This window comes from Haliotis rubra, unplaced genomic scaffold, assembly GCF_003918875.1.
Source record: "Haliotis rubra isolate DU_JTF1 unplaced genomic scaffold, ASM391887v1 Scf45, whole genome shotgun sequence".
Classification (NCBI taxonomy): Eukaryota; Metazoa; Mollusca; class Gastropoda; order Lepetellida; family Haliotidae; genus Haliotis; species Haliotis rubra.
In genome coordinates, this window is record NW_025767135.1 from 205,953 (window position 1) to 232,925 (window position 26,973).

General features: G+C 42.8%; 1 protein-coding gene across 1 annotated transcript; it reads left to right on the plus strand.

The window, feature by feature from the left end:
- The first annotated feature begins 1,772 nt into the window (after positions 1-1,772).
- LOC124289845 lies at positions 1,773-26,973 on the plus strand. Its single transcript, XM_046726521.1, has 18 exons — positions 1,773-1,963; positions 9,144-9,746; positions 10,831-10,944; positions 11,473-13,659; positions 14,364-14,527; positions 15,847-15,954; positions 16,814-16,923; positions 17,851-17,941; positions 18,134-18,235; positions 20,034-20,121; positions 21,707-21,820; positions 21,995-22,034; positions 23,352-23,495; positions 24,532-24,674; positions 25,049-25,152; positions 25,252-25,352; positions 25,870-25,992; positions 26,474-26,973. Exons 2-18 carry the CDS (start codon positions 9,149-9,151, stop codon positions 26,568-26,570), a joined length of 4,428 nt encoding a protein of 1,475 aa, XP_046582477.1. The 5' UTR covers positions 1,773-1,963; positions 9,144-9,148; the 3' UTR covers positions 26,571-26,973.

A 26,973-nucleotide genomic window follows, 5' to 3' on the forward strand; every position in this document is an offset into this window, starting at 1 on the left:
CCCAGTCCTTTGATGCACAAGTATTGAGGTGCACAGGTGTCCCAGTCCTTTGATGTACAAGTATTGAGATGCCATGGTAACAGTATTAAATGGGGACACAGGTGTCCCAGTCCTTTGATGTACAAGTATTGAGGTACCAGGGTCACAGTATTAAATGGGGACACAGGTGTCCCAGTCCTTTGATGTACAAGTATTGAGATGCCATGGTAACAGTATTAAATGGGGACACAGGTGTCCCAGTCCTTTGATGTACAAGTATTGAGATGCCAGGGTAACAGTATTAAATGGGGACACAGGTGTCCCAGTCCTTTGATGTACAAGTATTGAGATGCCAGGGTCACAATAGTATATGGGGACACAGGTGTCCCAGTCCTTTGATGTACACGTATTGAGATGCCAGGGTCACAGTATTATATGGGGACACAGGTGTCCCAGTCCTTTGATGTACACGTATTGAGATGCCATGGTAACAGTATCATTATATTATCTGTGTGGCTGTGTTGCTGGAGGCAGTACTCCCTTTCATGTCTATGTATTGTTTAGATATGTATGTGCATTTGGAGATTCAGTATGTTTGATCATGTCTGGTTATAGGGCTGGAGCAGCTCCTCAATGGCCAGATACAGACACAGGGACAGGAAGAGGATGTTCGAGTAAGTATTGCTTGTCTAAGATTGATCCAAAGTCAGATTAAGGGAATGACCTTGGTTATTTATTGTTTAAATCCAAGGAACTCAAAAAGGCGAGAATTTAAACAGCTACCAAATTTGGGGTCCTTGAGAAATGTAAAAATTGAAAACAGTATTCGACCACAAATAACATAAGGTTTCGTACGCACAGAGAATTGAAGTTAAAGGCAGACTTACCTATCTGAAACGAATCAACAAGTCCCTGTGCTCATAAAATTACTCACTGGTTTATTCGGGTGTGAGTTGATTATTTACATGTAACTGTCATATAGGTGGAATATTGGTGTTCAGAACATTAACTTACAGGATCTTTGAGGCCTACTGTACGCTCATGTTTCTTACCCCTGTGTGCTGTGTTGTGTGTCACCTATGAAGATAGAATTGATCTTCAGTAACCCTTGCTTGTCGTAAGAGGCGACTAACGGGATCAGGTGGTCAGGCTTGCTGACTTGGTTGACACATGTCATCGTATCCCAGCTGTGTAGATCGATGCTCATGATGTTGATCACTGGATTGTCTGGTCCAGACTCGATTATTTACAGACCTCCGCCGTGTAGCTGGAATATTGCTGAGTGTGGCGTAAAACTAAACTCACTCACTCAGGGCTCCAGATAATTTTCATGATCAGGAGTACGTATGCTTTTTTTTTCAATATAGGACTTAGGAGTACTGGAAAACAATAAAAGTACATTTAGAGTACTGAATGGAATTTAATGGAGTATCAGTAATCTTGTGTTTCGTTTCATATATCCACCACAACATTGCTAGTCTTGTGTAAACAGGCCAAGAAACAATAAAACAATACTTTTTCAGATAAATACGTCCGTAAATGATTCTAAGACCGTACACCACTGCTGTGGTACGTATCTGCTACGTTTTCTAAATTATTTCCTACCGTATCATGTTTATTTTATATACATACATACGCCGATACGGCCCTTATCTGGAGCCCTGCTCACTCACTTATAACAGGATCAGATAGTCAGGTTTGGTGACTTAGACTCACTCACTCACTCACTCATTCACCCCCACCCACCCACTCACTCATTCTTACCCGTGCGTGCTGTGTTGTGTGTCAACTAGGGCCTCAACAAGACTGTCATGGACAGTGCCGACATGGAGGAGACGATGTGTACCAACACGACCATCGCACAGAACACCACCCTCACCCACCCACAGTATGACGAGGATTCGGACATTGACGATTCAGACATCGAGGATAAGAAAGTGGATACTCTTTCCTTCATATCCAAACTAATGAAAGCTCCCAAAAGGTAAGGAGATACAGTTTTCAAATGATCCATATTTCTATTAATTATTATTTTTCCTTATCCTGACTCATGCTAATTATGCTTGTCTGCTTCCTCTTGCGAATGATAGTGGAACACTTGAAATCTCTTGAAGTTCCCTTTAAAAAAGCGGACGTAAAATCACTCACCCAGAGTAGTGTCCCTTTCCTCCCTTTGGCGCCCTTTTGGTCACCTGACCGACCATGCCTTGTCACTCTCTCCTTTTTTTGCCCTTGAGGACGGTTGTGAGAGCACCTGGGTCCCTATATGGCACATATCCTTTTATATTTTCGGACCTTACATCAAAATTATTGCTGTATACGGTTTTTAAGATTATATTCTACATTATGGTTTGAAATTTGATCTAAATTTTTCGTTGTTTGACTTGTGTTTTCATAGTGTTTACATTTGATGAAAACCTGTATTCGTTGTAGATACCGAGTGTCTGCGGCTGACCCTCATTTATTATGTCCTAATTGCTTTATTTCATGTTCTTTTAGCTCTCGCTGTAAGTTTTGTGTAAATTTAACCTCTGTTGAATTTACTAATTACCTTTTTTCCATCCATAGACGTACTAAGGACTGGGTATGTAGGTATTCACAAGTCATGTCTAAATCGAGTGATTGCACTGATAACCGTGTGTTAACCACTGCTGCAGACATTCATAATTCCAGTGAATTGCCGAACGTTTCTCGGGAGCAGGTCGATGTACCAGTGGTGAACGCCGGAGGCCATAAGAGATCATCGTCTACTGAGCTGACCTCGTCGCAGATGAAGAAGGCTAAATCATCTTCTATGCAGAATGATAGGCTACTACCTTGAGACTTCATCGAAGTCTATGCTCAGCTCTACACAGAAGACGAGGTCTTTCTCAGCTGAGATTGTTCCTCCCGGAAGAAGCAGACGTTTATGATGATCCACCCATCCTCATACCTGAAGTCGCCATCGTCAGTAAGAAGACGAAGCCTGCTTCTACAGTTACATCGGCATTGTTATCAGTGCAGACATTGACAGAAGACCTTCTATCAACGCAGACATCGGGTACCAGAGATAGCAGCAGCGTCAACTCTTCACGAGTGCAGCAAGCCTTAGATGACGTCTCTTCAGTATCAGATGCATCATCCCTGCATCGTCTCTTAAGACAACGCAGAACTTCAACCCAGGACTGTTTATGCAACAGTTTACAGACCAGATGATGTCGATGATGGAACGTCACTTCGTTCAGGAGAAGGCTGCTATGAAGACCTTTACAACGACTACTAGACTGAGTGAAGGTTCTACACTCTCTCCACCGCATCTGGATGAAGAGGAAGCCTGCGTGAAGGCTCACGGACACTACGATCTTCCCCATCTGAAGTGAGGAGTCTGGACACTGCTACAACGTCAGTTCAGCCGTAGACGCTCCAGAGATTGCTGCTAAGAAGACTCCACGCAGGAAGAAATCGAGGCGTTCTCCTGAACCCCAGAGACGCATAGTCGCAGATATGAGTCTTCATCTCCATCGGACTCTGACGCCCATCGAGAACCTGCTTGAAGGCACTCCTACAGAGGGGAAGCTACGTCCAGAAACCCACCTTCACGAAGACCTAGAGAATCATCTCAAGACTCCAGAAAGGATACACGATCGCATCAGGATCGTTCGCCTGCGCGAAGCTCCTTAAACAGATCATCTCATAGAGACTCAAGTCGTCGTGGATCCATAGAGCGAGAGATGTCCAAATTAGAGGAAGAAGGTAAAGGCATATTCTCTGATACGGAAGTTAACTCCTGCATCGCCAATGGCTTGGACTTAGCATCATCTTCTAAGGACACAGATAAGGCGTTTACCTACAAGATGTCTAACGATGATTTCGACACGCTCACCTTTCCACCGATCGACCCGATCTCTCAAGTATCAGACAACCTCAGTGCAGCTTTTTATAAAACCACCAAGTCTCAGTCAGCAGTCCTGGCAGCATCAGGAAATTCAGCGTATGGAACCCTTCAAGGCTCCAGGAAATTCCAGACTCTACATAGATCTGCATGGAACCTACACATCCTGAAGGCTTCCTGAGGTGGATGATGAAGGTACAAGATTGGAATATCCGACTCCTCCGTCAGAGAACTTACAAGATTGAGGGTAAGAAGTTAGTGCAGCTGGATACAACCACCAGATGTACCTTCTTCGGATTAGCCAGATCGAGGGCTATCAACGAAAAAACTCGTCTCGAAGTTCAAGAACACCCCCGCCAAAGAAGACTTGATGATATACTCCGCTCTACTAATGCAGAAGAGGGATCATCAGTTTATGTCGGAGAACTTAGCATCCACATCAGCGGGCCTGACTCTCCTGAGAAGACAAGGGATATTGTCAGCATGCACTTGGAGTGAACGCTTCACCAAGTCCTTATACAGAGCCCCATGGTCAGCATCTTACATCTTTGGAGGAGGAATTGAAGAAGTCGCCAGAGAAGTCTCTCACAACTCGAGGGAGGTTATGATGATTAAATCCATCGACACCTTGGCTAATGTGATTCGTCAGACATCCCAACGCTACTCCAACAAATCTAAGTTTGCAGGAGTCCAGGAGTCCAGAAAAAGAAGTATTCCAGCATGAAAGGAGGAAGAGGCTCCTTTCGTCTCCCAACCGGATCTCCTAGAGGTAACCTCGGAAGAGGCCGAGCACCTAGGGGTGCAAGAGGAATCAAGCGCTGAAGGCCAGGTTCGAAAGACTGGAGTCTTCCACCCCCATCTGTTCCTATACAACCTTCGACAGTGGGTGGACGTCTTCAACGATACTGGGAAAATTGGGGAATTCTACAAGACGACTATGTGTCCCAGATACTACGCAGAGGGTACAAGATACAGTTGGAAGCCACCCTGCCGCTCACAAGCAACCCGATGGCCTTCAACTATGCAGCCGACCAGGTTGAGAAACTGGACGACGCTATCAAGACCCTGCTCGACAAAGAGGCAGTAGAAGAGGTAGATCAAGATCTCATCACGCCCGGGTTCTACTCCCCAATTTTCCTGGTACCGAAGAAGAATTCCAAGGAGAAAAATTTCGGCTCATCTACAACATGAGGAAGTTCAACCGGGAGTATCTACGCAGACCAGCAAAATTTAAGATGATACATCTTCCTCAGCTCCGACATCTCGTTCGTCAAGCAGACTACCTCGCCAGCATAGATCTGCAAGATGCGTACCTCCACATCCCTATACATCCAGACTCAAGGAAATACCCACGATTCCTGTTCAACGGACATCACTTCTACCATTTGGAATATTGTCGGCCCCCTGGTTGTTTACTCAAGTGGCCAAGTCCATCGTCACATATTTACATCGTCTACGCAGTGCGTTCTACCTGGACGATGGGATTCAAGCTCATCAAGATACCAGTCAACTCAGACTGCAACTAGACTTCACCTTCAGGCTGTTCCCTCAACTAGGATGGCTGGTAAATCTCCTCAAGTTGGAACTGGAGCCGAAACAAGATCTGCAATTTCTAGGAATTCGACTCATCACACCAGTGAATCGCATAGTCGTTCCAGAGGATCGTTGGGTCAAGATACAACAGATGATATCTCAAGCAATGCTCTCTCCGTTGACACTACGTGCTTGGCAAAGCATGCTCGGTCTACTCACCTCAGCTCAAGACATGACTCGCAGAGGGAGACTACAGTTGCAGACACTACAAGTATTTGTGAACGCCCACCTAGACAGCCTAGATCCGTTAATACTACCGGACAGCCTGAAACCATATGTCCTATGGTGGACTCGGAAGTCGAATGTTTGCAGAGGAACCTTTTTGACAGAGCCGGTTTGCAACACTCATCTCTACGTGCATGCCTCCCTACAAGGATGGGGGTGCGCACTTCAACAACGAAGTGGCAGCAGGAAAGTGGTCGAGTCTGGATCAGAAGTCACACATCAATCTGTTGGAGATGAAAGCAGTAATCAACGCTTTACAACATTGGTGCAGCGTACTAAAGAATGCACGACTCATGGTACACATGGACAACTCCACAAACAAGGGTCAACAAGATCAACAAGTCTGCTACAACTCAGCTTTCTCCTGTTCAGCATAGTCGACGACCTGAACATCTACATGATGGCATGTCACATTCGGGAGCAAAGAATATCATAGCAGACGCCCTATCTCGTCCACTACAACCATCCCCGACGGAATGGATGTTGCATCCAGAAGCATTCCAGTTCATCATACAGACTATAGGATCCCCACTAATAGACCTGTTTGCAACAAAGTTCAACAAACGGCAAATATTTTCGCACGCTTTTACTCAACCAACTACACCCGTGTTCACTCTTGTTATTCCGGGACAAGCCGAATAGCGAGATTACGGACAAGACTGAGTGATGACAAAGGAACCGACTGCACAAGATTCCATGATGATCAATTTGCTGCAACACCAGTGACGTCACATATCTGAAATCTGATTGGTCCATGAGAGACAACGCCCTGCGCAGAAGGCGGTCGCAGTTCACGTACCAGGAAGTCATCTACAATTGTAAACAACCCTTCCAACGTGGAAAGACTTTATCTACAGTCTAGATAGCGGTTCCATTGTCTTCATGGGATGCATAGAGGTCTTCTCCTGACAGCAGATTAAACTTTGTTTATCTGGGGGCTTGCAGTAACAAGTGATAGATGGTTTCTGCCCGCGGCAACCAGTCTACTATAAATAGACTTAACATCGATGTCAGCTTGCTTTCAACATAGATCGTTGGCGATCTGAAGGTGATTGCTGCATATCGAGATTCCGGCAAGATTCAAGCCATGATTGCTGCATATTGTCTAGATTCCGGTCTACTCACCTGTTATGGTGGACTCAACAAGTTCCTGGCAAATGGACTGCGGAGGACCTATTTAGAAGACTCACAAGCCGGTCTTCGACACGCACCTCTATGTAGATGCTTTACTACAAGGATGGGGAGCGCATTTCGACAATGAAGTGGCATCAGGGAAGTGGTTGAAACAAGAACAACATCTTCACATCAACCAGTTGGAGATGAAAGCTGCGATCAACATGCTAGCTGACGTTCTATCTTGCCCACTTCATCCGTCACTCACAGAATGGATGCTAGAGACGTTCCGGCTCATCATAATGGAAAGAGGTTCTCCCTTCATAGAACTGTTCGCCACAAGGTTCAACAAACAACTAGACATTGGTCTCACCAGTACCAGATCCTCAAGCCAGGGCAACAGACGCACTGAATTTGTCAGGGGAAGGACTAAACGCATACGTGTTCCCGCCTCTGGTTCTACTACTTCAAGTACTATTGAAGATCATGCAGACCCAAGTGCTACAATTGACTTTGGTCGCACCCTACTGTCCAGTGAGAGACTGGTTCCCAGATCTAATAGATGAACTCGGAAGTCCAACCATGAAACTACCAGAGTGACCGAACCTGTTCGTACATCCGCACACGCCAAGCAAGCTCATGGGGAACCTGTGGATGTTCCTGCTACACCTATGGATCGTGTCTAGACTTGCTTGAAGAAAAGAGGATACTCCACCAGAGCAGCGAAAGTAGTAACCCTAATACTATGCAGATCAACTCGCAACTTGTACGACGACAAGTGGCAGAGAGTTGAACAGTTTGCAGTGTGGAAAGACTTCACAGCAATGAAAGTGACTCATCCTCAAGTGGCGGAATATCTATGTCACCTTAGATATACGAGACGATTGAAAGGTTTGACACTATCTACATACCTGGCAGCTATCAGTACAGTCGTCACAATGAAGATAAGCATCAAGCTGACGAAAGTGCCAGAACTACTTGCTCTACTATGCTCCTTCAAGCTAGAAGACCAGCGGAAGAAATTCAGAGCACCAGTCTGGGATCTGAACCTGGTTCTACAACATCTCACAAGTGATGTCTGCGAACCACTAGCGCAGACTACCTTCGAGCTACACATACACAGAAAACTCTGTTCCTCCTCGCCTTAGCCTCGGCAGCTCAGAGGTCAGAGATATATTCGCTGGACTTTGGACAAACCAGAATGACGACACGGGTAACCTGGACGGACAGATTATCTTCAGAAGACTAACCGTGCTGCAGTATGGCGTCCACACTCTAGGACTTAGATGGGACTTCATTGCAAAGAATCAGTTGCTGGCCAACCGGACAGGACAGTTCCACATCCAGCGCTAAGGGTGCTATCTATCATAATCTATGATCCTCAGATCAAGAGAGGACACCCAGGACTTATCCTTGTGTCCTGTCAGAGCCCTGAAGATATATCTTCAAAAGATAAAACAAGGCAACTACAAAGGATTCAAGAAAAGGAAGAGGAAGCAAATAAAGCATGAGTCAGGATAAGCCTACATCTTTTTCTCAATCCCCTTTTATAAGCATTTTTATGTCAGTAACTATATTTTGAATAATTTTACAAAAACAATTGCAAGTAACTCGAAACCTCATAAAATCTTTCAAAGGCGACAATATCATTTTATAGTCTGGATGTGAAATCAAATAAAAGTGAAATTAAGATTTCTGACAAAGCAATTGCAGGACTAGAACCTCCAAATATTTAGCTTCCAACCCATGTGTTTGTGTGAACTCTTCCCTTTCCACAAACAAAAACATTTCAAACCTGAATCTCAAACAATACTTTATTGGGCAATACAGGCTATATGACCACGGTTCATGATTTCCTCAAACTTGACTTAAGGTGTAAATTTTAAACAAAATAGGTTCAAATACTCCATTGATACTTAAATGTCATTTCCAATATTACGTTTCTTTTGCCTTTCAGTATATGTAGTAGTAGTGATATGGAAGACTATAGGTTCCCAGCAACCTTTGCTTGTAACAGGGGACTAAATGGACCATGTTGTCAGCTTTGGTAACCTGGCTGATAATATGTAACTGTATTCGAATTATATGGATTGATGCTGAGGATGCCAATCACTGGAGTTTTAGTCAATTATTTACTGACTGCCATCATATTTCTGACATATTGCTGAGTATGATGTGAGGTGACATACAACTGACAGAGATAAGGGGAGAACAAAACAATTCATCCTGTGAGAGTGAGTGAGTGGGGTGGGGTAGGGGTGGGGTGAGGGTTTTTTAGATTCATTGTTTGAGTGAGATTATATTGTTACACAGATTGCTCCATAGATTTACACCACATGATTAACTGGACACATGTTTACAGATGTGATGATGAGCCGCTTATCAAGTCCATGGAAGACTCTGATGAAGAGGAGTACAAGGCTAGCAGCTTCTTCAGAGGCGGCAAAGGAGGATTCTTCAGCAATCGATGTCGATTCTGACGATGAGGAGGAACCCGTGGGCAAGATCGACAGCAAAGCTTTCCTCTCTAAACTAAAAAGCATCACTACCATGTCCAAGCAGTTTGCTCAGGAAGAAGAGAAGAGAAAAGAGAAAGAGAATCACACAGTTATATTCGATGGCTTGGATGGCGAGATGGAAGTAACGGGTAATTTCACCGGTGTGTTGCAGAGCATCAAGAAGAGGAAGAGCGTGGGGAACGTACTGGAGTCAACGCGTATATTTGCAGAGAATGATGATGGCATGGAAATGACAACCAACTTGACCTGCAACCTGGAGGTGGTGAAAAGCAATCTGCCAATATCTGAGCTAAATGCATCCAAAGGTCAAGTCAGTCAGATTGGTCGTTCGGAACTCGGAACAAGCACATTGATGGGGAGGAGCACTAATCCTGGTCTTGAACAGACGAGAGTATTCACAGATTATGAAGATCCAACCACGCACATGGATTTCACAGTTGCAGGAGGTGAGTCGAAGTGCTCGCAAGTTTCACTGGGAGATTTTATAAACAGTTAAAACTTGAGGGAGGAGAAGGCAAGACTGTAATTGTTCCCATGGGTAAAAGGTGTGAAGCATATGTATGTTTGGTTTTTTTCCTTATTCAAATTGTCAATATTTTGTGACCTATTTATTCACATTTTCGCAGCAATGTCTGCATTTAGTGCAGGATGTTGTTAGGTTTCACAAAACTGCCAGGGTAAGGGAGTCAATCAGAAATGACAAAAACTTTCATCACATACAAAACATGTGATTAAGAAGCTGATACCACCTTCTATGAGTGATTCAGTTTTTCCTTAAATCAACAGTTGTATCTGGTCTGATGGATATAAGTTATAGTGAGAGTGTTCAGTGAAACCTGACGAATGAAATCCCTTAAGGGTTTTTAGAATTCAGTGAATTCTACTCTAATCATATTTCTAGATATGCTTTGTTTTTAAAAACCATGTGCTGTCTCAACAAACTATTTGCTCAAAATTGGCCCTTTGCATTGGACCAAAAATAATTTTATGAGACTAAGGTTTTGGATCAATGGGCAAAATCACCCCAAATGACATGAATCACAAATAACACTTTAAATTATTGCATCAGTAATTCCAGCCATACTTGTCTGGTTGCTGGATTTGAACACACCATCCCACTGAAGTTAACATTTCAACGTGATCTTATCCTTTATGAAATTGTGGATATGCCTCTGCTTTGTGCAACCCGTGAAGATCCTGGTTAGAATTGATCTTCAGTAACCCATGCTTGTCGTAAGAGGCGACTAACGGGATCAGGTGGTCAGGCTCGCTGAATTGGTTGACACATGTCATCGGTTCCCAATTACGCAGATCAATGCTCATGCTGTTGATCACTGTATTGTCTGCTCAAGACTCGATTATTTACAGACCGCCGCCATATAGCTAGAATATTGCTGAGTGCAGTGTAAAAGCTAAACTCACTCACTCTGCTTTGTGCTTTCTTTGTCACTTTATGTTGACTCGCTGTGAAATTGTTTCAAGTGGCATTAAACCAGCTCACTTGCTCACTATTCCATATCTCTGATACAGGTGGGATACAGAGCAATGCCCACAGTGTAACTGCTAGGACAGAGGGAGACGGACTCCCTGAGGGAGGGGACAGGACAGGGAGTTGTCCGCAGGGCACTGCCATGCCCAAACATGGTGAGTTACATTCTTGGGTTCATGCCTTCAAGACAAATAGTCCATACCTCTTATTGATTGTGGTCCTTTTCATGAAACTGATATTGCTACTTTATGGGGTATTGTGTCTTTGTGTTATTAAAATGAAGAATGCTATGAAAAGACCATAATATATTTTTAGGTTTATTTAAATTGTGACTTTTATGTATTTGAAAAATATTTTTTTAAATGAATTTTAACTTGATCAAAACAAAACAGATCTCAAAGGGTCAGTTAGATGAGTAATTTTTTTACTGATTCACAGACATGTTATCATAGTTATATTCTGATGAACTTATTGTTTCCTGTTCCTGTAGTATGTTTGCCTTGCAATAAGAACTCTGTCTCTTCCTTCATATTGAGCGTAGTTTTATGATGGTAACCCATTTAGGTGATTGTTAAATAAATAAAGTATGACATTTTCATTGACCACATTTCATCTAGTCACAAGTTTTCATGACACTCGCCTGAGATTTGATTCCATCATGTTCTATTGTCATTATTCTTCAGCAACAGCAGTTGTGGGGAAGACTACTTCTCCGTCTGAAGTGACCATACGCTTTGGTCATCAGGAGATCGATGCCGACATGGAGATGACTGAAGCTCTGGACCCGACGCTTATTATCAGCAGCAGTGGTGGGGGAACCACCATGGTGAAGAAGGCTCCGGACCAGTCTTCCAGATCTCATAACAGAGCCTTGACAGATGTCACGGCCGATTTTGGGGCAGATGGACTCAAGGCTCGAAGGGATGAAGGGAGGCGAAGAATTCCAAGTATCTCACCCGTGGACATGGATAAAGAAAACATCACTGTGCATTTCAAGATGGCAGACACACAGGGTGAGATGGACTTCACGTCATGTCTGACGACCCAGGTGGAGGGACAAAACAACAAGGGTGTTGTGTCTCGGGAATGCACCACCACCAGTGTTGCTCTTGAGAAGACACAGATTTTTGGGGCCTCAGACGATGTTGGAAATATGGAGATGACAGCTTGCCTTGTAACCAGGAATACAGTACAGAATGTTACCACTCATATTGATGACACTGTATCGTTTAAGCAGAAAGTACCTCAGCCTGATAGAACAGGGAAGGCTGTTCCGAGTTCCAGTGGTGAAGATGTGACAAGAGTTTTTGGTAAGGATGACATGACAGCTGCCATGGAGTTGACAGGATGCCAGGGGATGCTGACTGTCAAGCAGCCGCAGCCTAATAGTACGTGTTCAAAAGAGAAAACCAGGGTCTTTGACGCAGGAGATGTGACTGCAGCCATGGAGCTGACTGAGTGTGTCAGTGCTAAGGTAAAGAGGGAATCCTCAGAAGGTAAATCAGATAATAAAACTGTACACTTCGAGCGACAAGGAGGATCTATGGAACTTACATCATGCCAGCCTGGTTTGGTTTTGGCAGCTCAGGGTGAAGGTCAGTCTGAGACAACCAGGGTGTTTGGTGCAGCAGATGTGACTGCAGCGATGGAGTTTACTGAGTGTGTCACTGCTAACATTAAGAGAGCATCATCAGAAGGTAAAACAGGTGATAAGACTATTCACTTTGAGCAACGAGGAGGTTCTATGGAACTTACATCATGCCAGCCAGGCATCGTGTCAGACGGTCAGGGTGAAGGTCAGTCTGAGAGAACCCGAGTGTTTGGTGCCACAGATGTGACAGCAGCCATGGATATGACTGAGTGTCAACCCAGCAGAGTCTCCACAGCAGCAGCAGAGCAGGGTGATCTTCAAGAATCCAAGAAGGCTGAAGTAACTGAAGATGGAACAATGGGTAGAAGCGGAGAACGTGGCCGTTCCTTACCAGGAGTCTGCACTGACTCGGTGCCAGCCGACAAAAGTCTGCAGCAGAGGAGGAGTCTGTGCAGTGGGTCCATAAACCCTGCTCCTCCACAGGTGGATGGCTTCAGCACTCAGAGTCTCAAGAGGAAGCTCTACAGCTTCGACATGATGATGGCTGGAGCAAAGGCCAAGACAGTTAAAGTAGCCAAATTAAATAAGGCAGAAAGCTGTGGTGACAAGGATACAGAAGTATGTTCAGACAGTAACACGAAAGTTGACCAAAGTCCTCAAAAAGAATCTCAAATCTCATCTGCAGATTCAGAACAGGCTTCAACGAAACCAGGCGACATATCAGGAAAGGATGTTCCTAAACCGTCTCCGGACCATGCTGACTTGACTCACACAGCTACAGATATCCTGAAGCTGGGAGTTCCTGAGGGCGAGCTGAGTGCACTGGAGATGCTGAAGATGGCTGCCTTGGAGGAGGACACAGACATGCTAGACGACACCAAGCTGCTTGAGCTACACATGATGGCCAAGGACACTAAACACAAGGCAAATACTGACTCACTCTCACAGAAGGGTCAGGCTGATGATGGTCATGGCTTAGCTGAGAAAACAATTTTGGAAGAAGAAGAAGATACCAAATCTCAGACCATTGACTCTGAGGAACCACCAACCTTACTTCTTGATGAAGACATGAACCACACTCAACATAATACAGTCACTGGACTGGCATTGATACTGGACAAGATGAACAAGTCAAAGGGTTTGGAAGGGAAGACACCAGGTAAAGGGAGGATGTCAGGAGGTGCAGTTGCCATTGGCAAACATGGCAGTCCGGAACCCATCTCCTCAGCTGACATAAAGAAGCCGAAACTTGTAGACCCTCCTGTGGAGACATTAGCTGGTAAGTGATCAAGTGGCAAAGTGACGTTGTTTTTTGTTTCTTGAATTACAGTGGAAGTTGTCAAAACCGGCAGCTTTCCAATCCGGCAAGTTGTCAGTACTGGCATAAAATCTCAGTCCCGTCCATGGCTAGTACATTTATCATCATTTAAAAGCTCTGCAATCTGACAGCTGTCAATTCTGGATCTCGACATGAAATGAGCGCCTGAATATGTGTTTATACAGTAATCAGCACTGTCTAACCCGGCATGGCGAGGAGTCAGCCGGATGTGTATTGTCACCAATGAATCCTGCTTTGAAACTACATGGCTGCCGACAAAGACAATTTAATCTTAGTTCAGCATGGGTATACTTGTACATGTAACTAGTGAGTTGACATGTTTTATTGTGATACAACAATGTATATGAGCGTGACAAAACTGGTTCACTTCTAGTTGGGGGTAACCGTGTCATCTCTACAATCCGGCATGCTGTCTAAACCAGATTATTTCTTCAGTCCCGACGAGTGCCGGTTTATACAGCTTCCACTGTATTAGAGTTGTGACTTTGCTTTCACCACAATATTTCTTCCGAGGAATGTGACATTAAAACTCTGATTGTAAATTGCAGGACAAGACTTTAATGTTTTTATCATGCTATGCTTTGTTTCTGTTTATAATATAATTAAGTCATCTATTTCAATATTGCCTCGCCTTTTACTTTCAGATTCACAGCCCAAAGATAAGGTTCCAGAAGGTGACAATGACACAGTTACCTCCCTTGATTCTGCCAACTCCGAGAGCAGTGAGGAGCACACCAGGGGACACCACTCCCAGTCTGCCATATCTCTTTCCCAGTCATTGCTGTCATTCAGTTTACTGGACAAGAAGGTGAAGTAGTCTGTTGGATACCAACTTATATTTTTAATTTCCAAAACACTCCCTGTCCTTATGCTTCATTGATCATCCATCTTATCATAACTCAGATCTATCTTGATAAATACCTGAATCTACTCATCACCATTGAGTCAAGTGTGAATGAAACAGCACTAAAAACAGCCACCAATCATATTACCCTTTTCTTACATGACTAAAACAAGCAGTGACATGATCCGTCACTGATTCGCCTTGTTGCAAACTGACTCAAATACAACTGAAGATTTCTTGCGGCAGAAGCACTTCCCTCTGGCCTTAATTCACAGGAAAGCATCTTTTCAGACTGACAATAATGAAAGATCATTTATGAGAGTCTTCTGATACATTAAGCTTTTTTAGTGCTCTTTCAGACAAGTTTGGAATTAGATTGAGAAATTCTGGTTGTATGGCAGTAAGAGAGCTTTATGTGAAGAGGTCACTTTCTGACTGAAACTATTGTGGTGGATGGACAAGAAATGTACTAGATAATCAAGAATGGATATGTGGACACAGACAACACTCTGTAGTCAAGGTTGTGATGTGCACCATAATATAATGTTGTCTAAGTTTTATGAAACCAATGAGAACAAAGTTTGGAAAAAATAGCTTTGTTTTCCATGGTTCCTACGATATAAGCTACTATTCATAACAAAACATTACTTGTCCCGTTGTCATGATTACAATTCATTCACTACAAACAATTACGTAATGCAGGGTCAAGATCTTGGATCCCAATGCTAGCTCTAATTGTGGGTTCATTGTATTTTCAAAATATTTGGTCAACAGCTATGCATAAACTGAATGATGAGTGATACATCCAAACTGTCAAATCAGAAACCTTATGATGTGCAGCAATTTGTCAACACCTGTATCGGGATATATGCATCCTGTCGTGTTTGTAGCAGATGAATTGAAGATTGCAGTGCAGTGGTTCCTTATTGAATGGTATTCCCAGTGTTATAGAGTAGAATCCACAGAGTAAGTGTACTTTGCTCAAGATCCGGGTTAGAATTGATCTTCAGTAACACGTGCTTGTCGTTAGGGTCGACTAACGGGATCAGGTGGTCAGGTTTGCTGACTTGGTTGACACATGCCATCGGTTCCCAATTGCGTAGATCGATGCTCATGCTGTTGATCTCTGGATTGTCTGGTCTAGACTTGATTATTTACAGACTGCTGTCGTATAGCTGGAATATTGGCAGTTGCTGAGTGTGGCGTCAACCAACCAACCAACCACAAGATAGTACCCTGTGGTGATGGTTCCATCACATTAGTCTTTTGTTTGTCTTTTGCAGTATGATGAGAATGATGGGCCCTGGGACTTTGGAACCTTCTGTGAGAGGACTGGGATATCCCAGTTCAAGCCTAAGTGTAGCAGAAGGAGCAGCATCAATATATTACCGGTATGTATCTGGTGGGGAAGTTACATGCAGGATGTACGTGGTACATTTGTTAACGTTTACTTTATTGTGAAAGTGTTGTTTGAATGCTAAAGAAAGTGTTTCAAATATAGATTGCTTATCTAAGTGGTTAAAAATTTAATGGTTTAATAAGAATATGGATTTTACGAAATATCTATAGTTTTTCTTTTTTAATCCAGCATATCAAGTAGACATTTTAGTGTATTTGTCATCTATAGGGTTAAGGATGAGGGAGTTAAAGATATAATAAAAGTTCAAACAGCAAAATTGTTTAACTTTGTTTGACAACAAATAATAACAGAAGTACTGAGGGCACAGATGTAAGACACCGCGATTCACTGTGTGGAGTTGTGTCCCTTGGGCATTGGGGTGGCGGGGTAGCCTAGTGGTTAAAGTTTTGCCTCATCTCGCCGAAGACCTAGGTTCGATCCCACATGGGTACAATGTGTGAAGCCCATTTCTGGTGTCCCCTGCCGTGATATTGCTGGAATATTGTTAAAAGCAGCGTAAAACTAAATTCACCCACTCACTCACCCTTGGGCATGCAAGAAACGTTTGCTTTGAATCTCGGTTTGCTGAGACACCATGTTGAACCAACTAACTGCTCAGCACTTTGTGTAGAAAATACAATACTTCATCTACACAGCAAGCTATTTTATGAATGTGTATCAAAGATGATAAAGATATTATATTCATATGTGTATACTTCGGAATTGAGGAGATCTCCAAATTCATATATTTCTCTTGCTCTAATTTAGGCGAAACAGACATTTGGACACTTTTTGTGACATCAGCACATCAAACACCCTGATTATCTAATCTTATGTGTGTCTCCCTGTAGGCACTGCAAGCTGACAGTCTGCAGGAGGTGCTTTGTCTCCAGACACTGACCGCCACCGAGACACAGGTGAAGGACGACATGTACGAGAGGCTTCAGCAACAGATTGAAAGGTCAGCATCTGCATTCAGGGGATAAGAGTAAATACAGTACCCCTTGCATCCTCGATAATATCCAGAGTATACGTTCCCGATAAATCTCCACTATACCTTAGATGCATCTACTGCTCAGCCCAATAATATTATTACCTCCCTTTGCTGGCTATTTATCCAGATGTCTACGCTGAGAAGTTGAGCATACCATTCACAAGGCTTCTTTCATTTCTTGCCTTGCAATTCGGAGTCTGTTGATTTTGACAACACAATGATTGTTGCAGAGGTACCCTGAAAGAAGAAGGAGTTCTTGCATATATTTGGTTTCAGACCTGTCAATTTGTCTGTAGGATTTGTCCCTATATCTGAGTCGCACCACAAACAAACCTTCGCGGCTGCGGCCGCTATCCATGTTGCCACCGGCAAGCTCGGTTGTAACGGCTTATCTGATTGGCTACTGTGAGAAGGCAGAGCCAGCAAAGGTAGGTAATACAATTATCAAACCGGCTGCAGATGTATCCAGGGTACTAGTGGAGATTTATCAGAACGTATACCCTGGATATTATTGAGGATGTACCCCATGCTGATGACACAGGGCACTGAGTGACCAACCATTCAGAGAGAATGGAGTGGAGACAGGGGTAGCCTTGCAATAAATTGTCACAGAAAATTCTGGAAAAGAATAGTAATGCTTCAGTTCTGCACAGAGTGTGACCTTTCTGATTGGGATATGGGCTGGTAGGGGTAGCCAAGTGGTTAGAGCATTTGCTTGTCACGCCAAAGGCCCGGGTTCGATTCCCCATGGGTACAATGTGTGAAGCCCATTTCTGGTGTGCCCTGCTGTGATATTGCTAAAAGCGGTGTAAAACCCAACTCACTTACTCACTACTGATAGTGAATTTCTACCGACTGAGCACTGTTTCACTGATATCAGAATTTCTGTAACAGGGATGAAGAAGAGGTTGAAGAACAACAGTGTATTGTGTCCGAGAAGGAACCAACGCTCTTCAGTCAGCTGAGAAACTCACAGATAACTAAGGTAATGGTTTAGTTCTGTTTGATTATAAGCCTTGTGAATTAAAATGTGATTCACTTAAGATCAATATCCATTCTGTATCTCTTTATCAAATCTGTTTCTTTCAGGAGTACAATTGGTAAAGCCCTTGGTGTCTGCCTTGATGCCTGTGTTATATGACTGATTGTAGACTTGAAATGTTGGTCCCTGTTATAGGAAGAGGTCCACTCCTGCTACAAGGCATGTCAGCGCTCAGCTAAGGCCAAGATGAAGAAGGAGCGTGTTGCCATCTCAAAACAGTGTCTGTATCACCTCAAGGTAAGAGCATTGCCTCTAGGTAGGGGTGTTGCCATCTCAAAACAGTGTCTGCACCACCTCAAGGTAAGAGCATTGCCTCTAGGTAGGGGTGTTGACATCTCAAAACAGTGTCTGCACAACCTCAAGGTAAGAGCATTGCCTCTAGGTAGGGGTGTTGCCATCTCAAAACAGTGTCTGTATCACCTCAAGGTAAGAGCATTGCCTCTAGGTAGGGGTGTTGCCATCTCAAAACAGTGTCTGCACAACCTCAAGGTAAGAGTATTGCCTCTAGGTAGGGGTGTTGCCATCTCTGAACAGTGTCTGTATCACCTCAAGGTAAGAGCATTGCCTCTAGGTAGGGGTGTTGACATCTCTGAACAGTGTCTGCACAACCTCAAGGTAAGAGCATTGCCTCTAGGTAGGGGTGTTGCCATCTCAAAACAGTGTCTGCACAACCTCAAGGTAAGAGCATTCCTCTAGGTAGGGGTGTTGCCATCTCAAACAGTGTCTGCACAACCTCAAGGTAAGAGCATTGCCTCTAGGTAGGGGTGTTGACATCTCTGAACAGTGTCTGCACAACCTCAAGGTAAGAGCATTGCCTCTAGGTAGGGGTGTTGCCATCTCTGAACAGTGTCTGCACAACCTCAAGGTAAGAGCATTGCCTCTAGGTAGGGGTGTTGACATCTCTGAACAGTGTCTGCACAACCTCAAGGTAAGAGCATTGCCTCTAGGTAGGGGTGTTGCCATCTCAAAACAGTGTCTGCACAACCTCAAGGTAAGAGCATTGCCTCTAGGTAGGGGTGTTGCCATCTCAAAACAGTGTCTGCACAACCTCAAGGTAAGAGCATTGCCTCTAGGTAGGGGTGTTGACATCTCTGAACAGTGTCTGCACAACCTCAAGGTAAGAGTATTGCCTCTAGGTAGGGGTGTTGACATCTCTGAACAGTGTCTGCACAACCTCAAGGTAAGAGCATTGCCTCTAGGTAGGGGTGTTGACATCTCTGAACAGTGTCTGCACAACCTCAAGGTAAGAGCATTGCCTCTAGGTAGGGGTGTTGACATCTCTGAACAGTGTCTGCACAACCTCAAGGTAAGAGCATTGCCTCTAGGTAGGGGTGTTGACATCTCTGAACAGTGTCTGTATCACCTCAGGGTTCATTCCCTTCATGATGATATACTTCAGTCAGAAGATGTTATGCTTTGTTTTCAATATCTCATTGACTAAGAGTTATGCTCAAGCATGTCTCTTAAGCTTGTGCCTGAGACTCTCAAGAAAATATGTCATATCTATATATGTCATGATGGATGATTTCAATGGCTGGTCAAAACACTCATATCTTTAACCAGAGATTCTTTTCCCTTTGAAGATCGGGACCCGAATTTGTCTTCAGCAAACCATGCTTGTCATGAGAAGCAAGGGGATTGGGTGGTCAGATTTGTATGTCATTGTGTCCCATTTGCATGGATCACTGCTCAATGGATTGTCTGGGATAAACCACTGTCATAAATGATAGATATACAACCAAACAAGATACATAGGCACTTTTGTTGTGTGTTGATTGTTATGAATGAGTGAGTGAGTTTTACGGCGCACTCAGCAGTATTCCAGCTGTATGACCGGTCTGTAACTAATTGAGTCTGGACCAGACAATCCAGTGATCAACAGCATGAGCATCGACCTGCGCAATTGGGAACCGATGACATGTGTCAACCAAGTCAGTGAGCCTGACTACCCGATCCCGTTAGTCACCTCTTACGACAAGCATGGGTTACTGAAGATCTTCAAGGGTCTTCATGGGTCTGTTACGTGTTGTTGCAGGAGGAGAAGGAGAGACTTTGTATTGGGGTAAATGAGGTGGTGACTCGGGCAGAGAGAGTCATCTCCGACCTATCATCAATAGACAACCGTGAGTACTTACCACTGTTTGTGTCTTTGTTCTGATTCAACACATGTATATTTCATGATTACACAGTGCATTGACTCAGTGATGCTTTTGACATAAAACATCGGATGTGTTGATTGTCTTAGTTATGGTTGTCACGCTCCCTGGAGATGATATAAATGCATTGTATGTTGGAATTTGCTTGGCAGTTTTAGATTTACTGAAGTAGCTGCTACCAATGACACTGGAAAGAAGCTTGCTATTTTTGAATGTTTACGTTTACAGAGCCTGACACATTGATGATCAATGTCAATATTTTTATCCCCGCATGTAATGCGGGGATATAATCGTTACCTCGTCCTGTCCGCTCCGTAATCATTTTGTTTCGAGCATAACTCCAAGACCGTTTGATATTTTTCAACAAAAATTTGTAGGTAAATCAAACAGAACTTAAGGTGGTACCTTTTGCTATTTACAGATTTTTGTCATTTTATATTTTTCTCGGTTTCCATGGAAACGTTTTGGACTTAGTCTTAAAGGGAGGGGTGGGCTTTGTTTCCGAGCACAGAAAACTTCTTAATATCTTTCAGCAAAACTTGGCAGATATGTGAGGCAGATCCCAAAGTGGTGCATTTTGTTATTTGCAGATTTTTGTCATTGTTATTTTCAGTTCCCATGGAAACGATTTGGACTTAGTCTCAAAGGGAGGGTAGGTTTAGTTTCGGGCACACAACTCAAAACTTCTTAATATCTTTCAGTAAAACTTGGCAGATATGTGAGGCAGATCTTGAAGTGGTGCCTTTTGCTATTTGCAGAATTTTTCATTTATGTTTTCATGATTTCCATGGAAACGATTTGCACTTCAAAGATTAAAATCAAGCTGGACTTTAAGTAACTGTCAGATGATTTGTTCTTTCAAAGATGTGGGGGCTGGGGGGATATGTCATCTTCTGATGACTCTTGTTTAGAGTTGCCTTTATTACTGATAAATTAAATGTGAAAGGTTTTGAATTTGTATTTCTGCAGTTAGTGTGATATTTTACTTCTTTAGTATTCATTGTGTAATGTGCTCTTTTAATTATATTATGTACCTCTCGTGTTTAAGAATTAAAGTTGCTCTACCCCCATGTGTAGTGTGATAAAGTTTTGCCCTGAACTAATATAGTTCAAGTACAGTTCTTTTAGAATTCATATTGTGAGCATCTCATAGTGTGTATCACTATGTAGGATCACATGGTATGTTTCACATTGTGGGATTCACATGGTGTGTTTCACATTGTGGGATTCACATGGTATGGGATGTACACAGTGTTTCACTTTTAGGGAATTACATAGTACATTTTACATTGTTGGCTTCTAAAAGTATGTTTCACATGGTAGGATTTACATGGTATGTTTCACATGGTATGTTTCACATGGTAGGATTTACATGGTATGTTTCACATTGTGGGACTTAGTTGGTATGTTTCACATGGTAGGATTTACATGGCATGTTTCACATTGTGGGATATAGGTGGTATGTTTCACTTGGTAGGATTTACATGGTATGTTTCACATTGTAGGATTCAGGTGCTGTTTCACATTGTATGTTTCACATTGCATGTTGCAGTGCTGGCTGACATAGACAGTCAGCTGGAAGACCTGGGGGAGGAGCCTACTGTCACAGAGGCAGAGGCTGAGGAAGTGGCCCGCCTCAAGGAGCACCTGCTCATCAAGACACAAGGTGATACAATATACCTTCACCTTCAGTATGATAAGACATCTGATTTTTCAAATATTTGGTAAAGTCCTTGTAAGACTCTGGTATAAACAATCTTGGATCTTGTTTCAGTTTCCAAAGATATTGGTTGTTATTGTGGCAATTAGACAGCAGTATACATATACTTGTTATTTTCAGAGTTAAGGAAGAGCGAAGAGGAGAAGGCACAAGCATTGAGGTAGAGATTTGCTGTATTTTCTGGTTATAACTACCTGATTTAAAACTATGTTACTGTGTTGCCACAGATGTAAACTTTATGGACAATGGAAGAGGTGAAATTGTTCAGGCTTTGAGTTTAGAGGGAGGGGCAGCATACAAATGACCTGACAAGAATTGGCTTGTCTGATGAAAGAGGAAACCGAAAATGTTCCTGGTGCCTGTTTCATGATGGGATCTTTGAGCCACAACTGTAATAACTCTTTGATAAAGTATTTGAGTTATGATTTCAAAGTTGTGTGTGCCCGTGAAAATCTGGGTTAGAATTGATCTTCAGTAACCCATGTGTGCCGTAAGAGGCGACTAACGGGATTGGGTGGTCAGGCTCGCTGACTTGGTTGACACATGTTGTTGTATCCCATTTGTGTAGATCGATGCTCATGCTGTTGATCACCGGACTGTCTGGGTCAAGACTAAATTATTTAGAGACCAGTGCCATATATAGAGAATACTACCGCGAGGTCTCATTACATACGAATTATCTGAAGCGAGTGTCCTTCCTATGGTATCTCAGATAACATAGGAAGGTCCGCAAGCTCGTATAATTCGGTATAATGAACCGAGTAATAATATTTTATTTATTACCCACGTCTTACATGCATTTAAATTGACAAAATAAGCGTATTTTTGTTATGTTTTGGTTTCAAACCGAAACCGGGTTTCATAAAGAGGTTCGCGGGAAGAGTTTTGTACTGTAGTACAATATTTGCATGGCGTCACACTAATGGCGTCACTGCCATGGTAACCGGCGTCACGATGCATGTCAGTTGTCATGCGCCTCGTTACAGCCTCCTACAGTAAACTACTCCGTTGCACCTCGTTTCTTGGTTTCCAGTTGCTTCATTACGGCTAACATCACTGGTGGAAACATTGCGTTTATGTTATTTCGGCGGATATAATGTCTCAGTTCGACTCACAATTAAACAGCGACACGGGCAGCGTTAGCAATGTTTACATTCCCACAATGCATTTAAGTTGTAGAATGAATGAATTCACGTGTTTGTTATGAATGAAAAAAATAGTTACGTCAGAATGTGACCTAATTGAGAGGTCATCGGTTATCAATCAAATCGTTAAATTTCAGGTCAAGTCGTTACCACACAGGTCAGCGATGATACGACACTCGTGTGACGTCTGAGATTAATATGCAACTACCCATCGTTGACCACGTGGGTAATAAAGCTGGAATATTGCTGAGTGTGGCGTAGAACTAAACTCACCCACTCAAAGATGTGTGTTTCTCAGCCAGTGAAACAGTGTTGTGTGTCATGTATCGCAGGCAGCGTAGTGAGTTGATGCAGAGACAGTCGGACCTGGAGGCAGAGGGTCAGAGACAGGAGCTGCAGATGCTGGAGGGCACACACACTGGTGACGGACTGGGAGAAGTGGAAGTGCTGCAGAACAGGCTCGGTGCACTCCACAGGTCAGTCTCATAGTATACAGAGAGAAACAAATAAGGGAACACAGGAAAATTCAAGCATTCTTTTAATATTTTCCAGTTTTCATCACCAGCTCCGAATAGCGCTGTGGGAGGAAATCTGAGAATAAGTAAAGGAACTCTGCCATGAAGTGGTGTTCCCTTATTTGTTTCCCTCAGTATATTAGCTTAGCTTCCATGGAAAGTTTGCTAAACAGTAAAACATTAATGAAACTGTTTCACCTGAATTTAAAATTTATAGCAAAATTTCACAAATTTATGTGCTTTCAGTTTCACTTTTCATACTTTTAGCTCACCTGACTGAAAGTAAGATGCCCCTTTCTTAAAAAATACACTAGACATGAAACTGAAGCTTCACATACTTGTTCCCAAAAAGGGGAATATTGGTTTGAGCTCTGTCCGTCGATCTGTCTGAGTTGATGGGGACAGATTTTCTAGATATGTTATGGCCCTTATCATGCGTTTCTTGACTTAGTGCACAGTATCCCCAATGGGGACAGATTTTGTCAGAGACTGTTGTAGATAGGGAAACCAAATTTGGTAAGTGTTTTAAGGTCATGAATGCCTTGATGGAGTTCGAAAACGGAAACAATGTTACAATTTGTTACAGAGTTATGGCCCTTGTCATGCGTTTCTTGACTTAGCGTACATTATCCCAATAGGGACACATTTTCTCAGAACCTGTTATAGAGAATGAAACCAAATGTGGTATGTATTTTCACAAATGCTTTGATGGAGGTTGAAAACGGAAATCGTGTTACGATTCTTTACAGAGTTATGGCCCTTGTCATGCGTTTCTTGGCATAGTGCACGTTATCCCCACTTGGAACAGATTTTCTCAGTAACCATTATAGCTAGGGAAACCAAATGTGGTATGTGTTTTTAGGACATGAATGTCGTAGTGGAAAAAAACATGAACAAAATAGGAACAGAACAGTGTGGCGGGTGATATTGATGACCATGTCTTCTTGTTTATCTTTACAAAGGGTCTAGAGTAGCTGGTATTCCTCCAATGTTGCAGGGTGCTGGAGTGGAGGGTGAAGGAGCTTAGTCCTGCCCGAGATGTGTTCCTGTTCCTGTATGGTGGAGTAGAAATGTCTGTCACCTATGACCTGGTGCAACACAAGACAGTTGACTCTGTCGTCCTCAAGACACATCTAGCTGGTACCACCACTCATCAAAACACTTGGCTTTAGTTACTCAAAATAATACACATAACTCATTGTTTTTTTAAAATCCTAACTAGTTAGTCTGTGCGTGACTTTAAAAAAACTTTCTTAGGGACTGTTTAAAAACCATCATTACTCCACCTAGCCATAAATTATGGACGGTCCCTTATCTTACCCTGCCATGTATCAACTAAATATTGCTACACTGATTCATGAAATGTTTGAATTTGTAATTTCTGCTGTTTTTTCTGTTTAAACCTTGGTAAAACAAATTTCCAATTTTTGTGGTTGTGAATTTATAATTTAGTACATCAGTACGTCAATAGCATGCTATACAATGACGCTCCTTCTCCACAATTGTCACTACAGATGCTTCACCACCATGGTCCCATCTTGCAAGTCGTCTGGTCGTAGGTGGTGTGGACTGTGTGAGACTCCGGGACCGCTACTCCAACAGGGACCAACTACCACAGGTGGGTCAAGCTGGTGTGGAACAAACTAGAAAGTTCAGTGATTATATGCATATGCACCTTCAATAACCTTGTGCTGTAATGTGACCTTTCTGCCTACAGATGCTGAATGAGATCTCAAGACTGACAGCAGAGGCCAGAAACCTAGCATCCCAGATCAGTTATGCTGACCTGAAGCACAAAGTGGCCGTTCATGACTACTGGTATGTTCATGATGCTGATACTCTGTTGGTGGTCACAGCTGGCAGGAACAGGTGCAGGAACAGCTGGCAGTAAATCTAGCCCCATAGTATTACCTCTACCGTACAAAGCAGGCAGTATGACAAAGCTAAGAATGTCTTCAGTATTCACACTTAGGCCAATAGTCTTTAACCCTAGTATGTAGCTAAATTTCTGTTCAGTAAACTGCAAGGCTCTCTGTGAACCTACACCAACCCTGGATCCATTATGACAGTTTCCATTACATCTGCTGATAATAGTAGTATTTGAATCATTGGAATTTTTCAACATTAAAAGGACCCCTTGATTCAAATGCATTCTCTTTAACCCTACCATGAGGTAACACTAAAATAAAATGATAAAACACAAAGGTTAGACTTGTCCATTGATTTTTTCACACAGAATGCTTGTGTTAATTCATGTTGGGTTAATGTACAATATGGTTATAATTGTGCTTGTTACTATATGTCACTGGTTGATACTGCATCCTCCTCCTTTCAGTGTGAGTGTGTCGCTCCTGAACACGCGGCGGGAGGTACGGAAGGTGGTGATCACCTTCGTTGTGGAGCCAAGCACCTGTAAGGCAGTGGACAGTTCTGTGAATGTTGTCATAGGAACAATAACGTGAGTTCAGAAATCTGTAGATGTTGTCATCAGGACAATAACGTGTGTTCAGAAATCTGTAGATGTTGTCATAGGAAAAGATAACAAGAGTTCAGAAATCTGTAAATGTTGTCATAGAAACAATAACGTGAGTTAAGAAATCTGTAGATGTTGTCATCAGAACGATAACGTGTGTTCAGGAATATGTGGATGTTGTCATCAGAACGGTATCGTGAGTTCAGAAATGTGTAAATGTTGTCATCAGAACGATAACGTGAGTTCAGAAATCTGTAAATGTTGTCATCAGAACGGTAACGTGTCTTCAGGAATATGTGGATGTTGTCATCAGAACGGTAACGTGAGTTCAGACATCTGTAAATGTTGTCAACGTGAGTTCAGGAATCTGTAGATGTTGTCATAGGAACAATAACGTTAGTTCAGCAATCTGTGGATGAAATAATGCACCATTCTGTTCCTAAACCAACTCTACTGTTACTTTCAGAAAAGAGAGTGTTGCTGATGTGATAAAAGAGACGATATGTGGACCCGAGTTCCTCATGAAAAGCATTAGCCGTGTGCAGACATTACTGGACAGCTGAATACACCTTGTACAGGTGTTGTTACTCATGATTGTGCTCACACTATGGACCTGGAGGGACTTCAGCAATATGGAATTCTCTTATGTTTGTTTACTTGTCATCATGGTCATTGCTGTGAAAAAATATTACTGGTACTGTAGACACTTTTATTTCTCAAGACTAGAAAACATAATTTACAATTTTAATAATTATTTTAATGACTGAAAACTAGAAAACATGATACGATTTTTAAAAATGTTAAATCTATAAAGTGTCAATATAATGTCATGATCTATTCAATTTAAATTAGGGGTGTAATTATATACTGCAATGTTGCTTTAAGACGACACTACCAGAATGCTCCAGCTGTTCGGTGCTAATGTACCCTTATCACTATATCAGGAAATACATTCATTGTCATTCA

Excerpts from the sequence above, each read along its gene's own strand:
- LOC124289845 (XM_046726521.1), top strand. The coding sequence starts at position 9,149 with ATGATGAGCCGCTTATCAAGTCCATGGAAGACTCTGATGAAGAGGAGT. Across the intron at positions 14,528-15,846 it reads TCAGTTTACTGGACAAGAAG|TATGATGAGAATGATGGGCC; the intron begins GTGAAGTAGTCT and ends TGTCTTTTGCAG. Across the intron at positions 25,993-26,473 it reads GTTGTCATAGGAACAATAAC|AAAAGAGAGTGTTGCTGATG; the intron begins GTGAGTTCAGAA and ends TGTTACTTTCAG.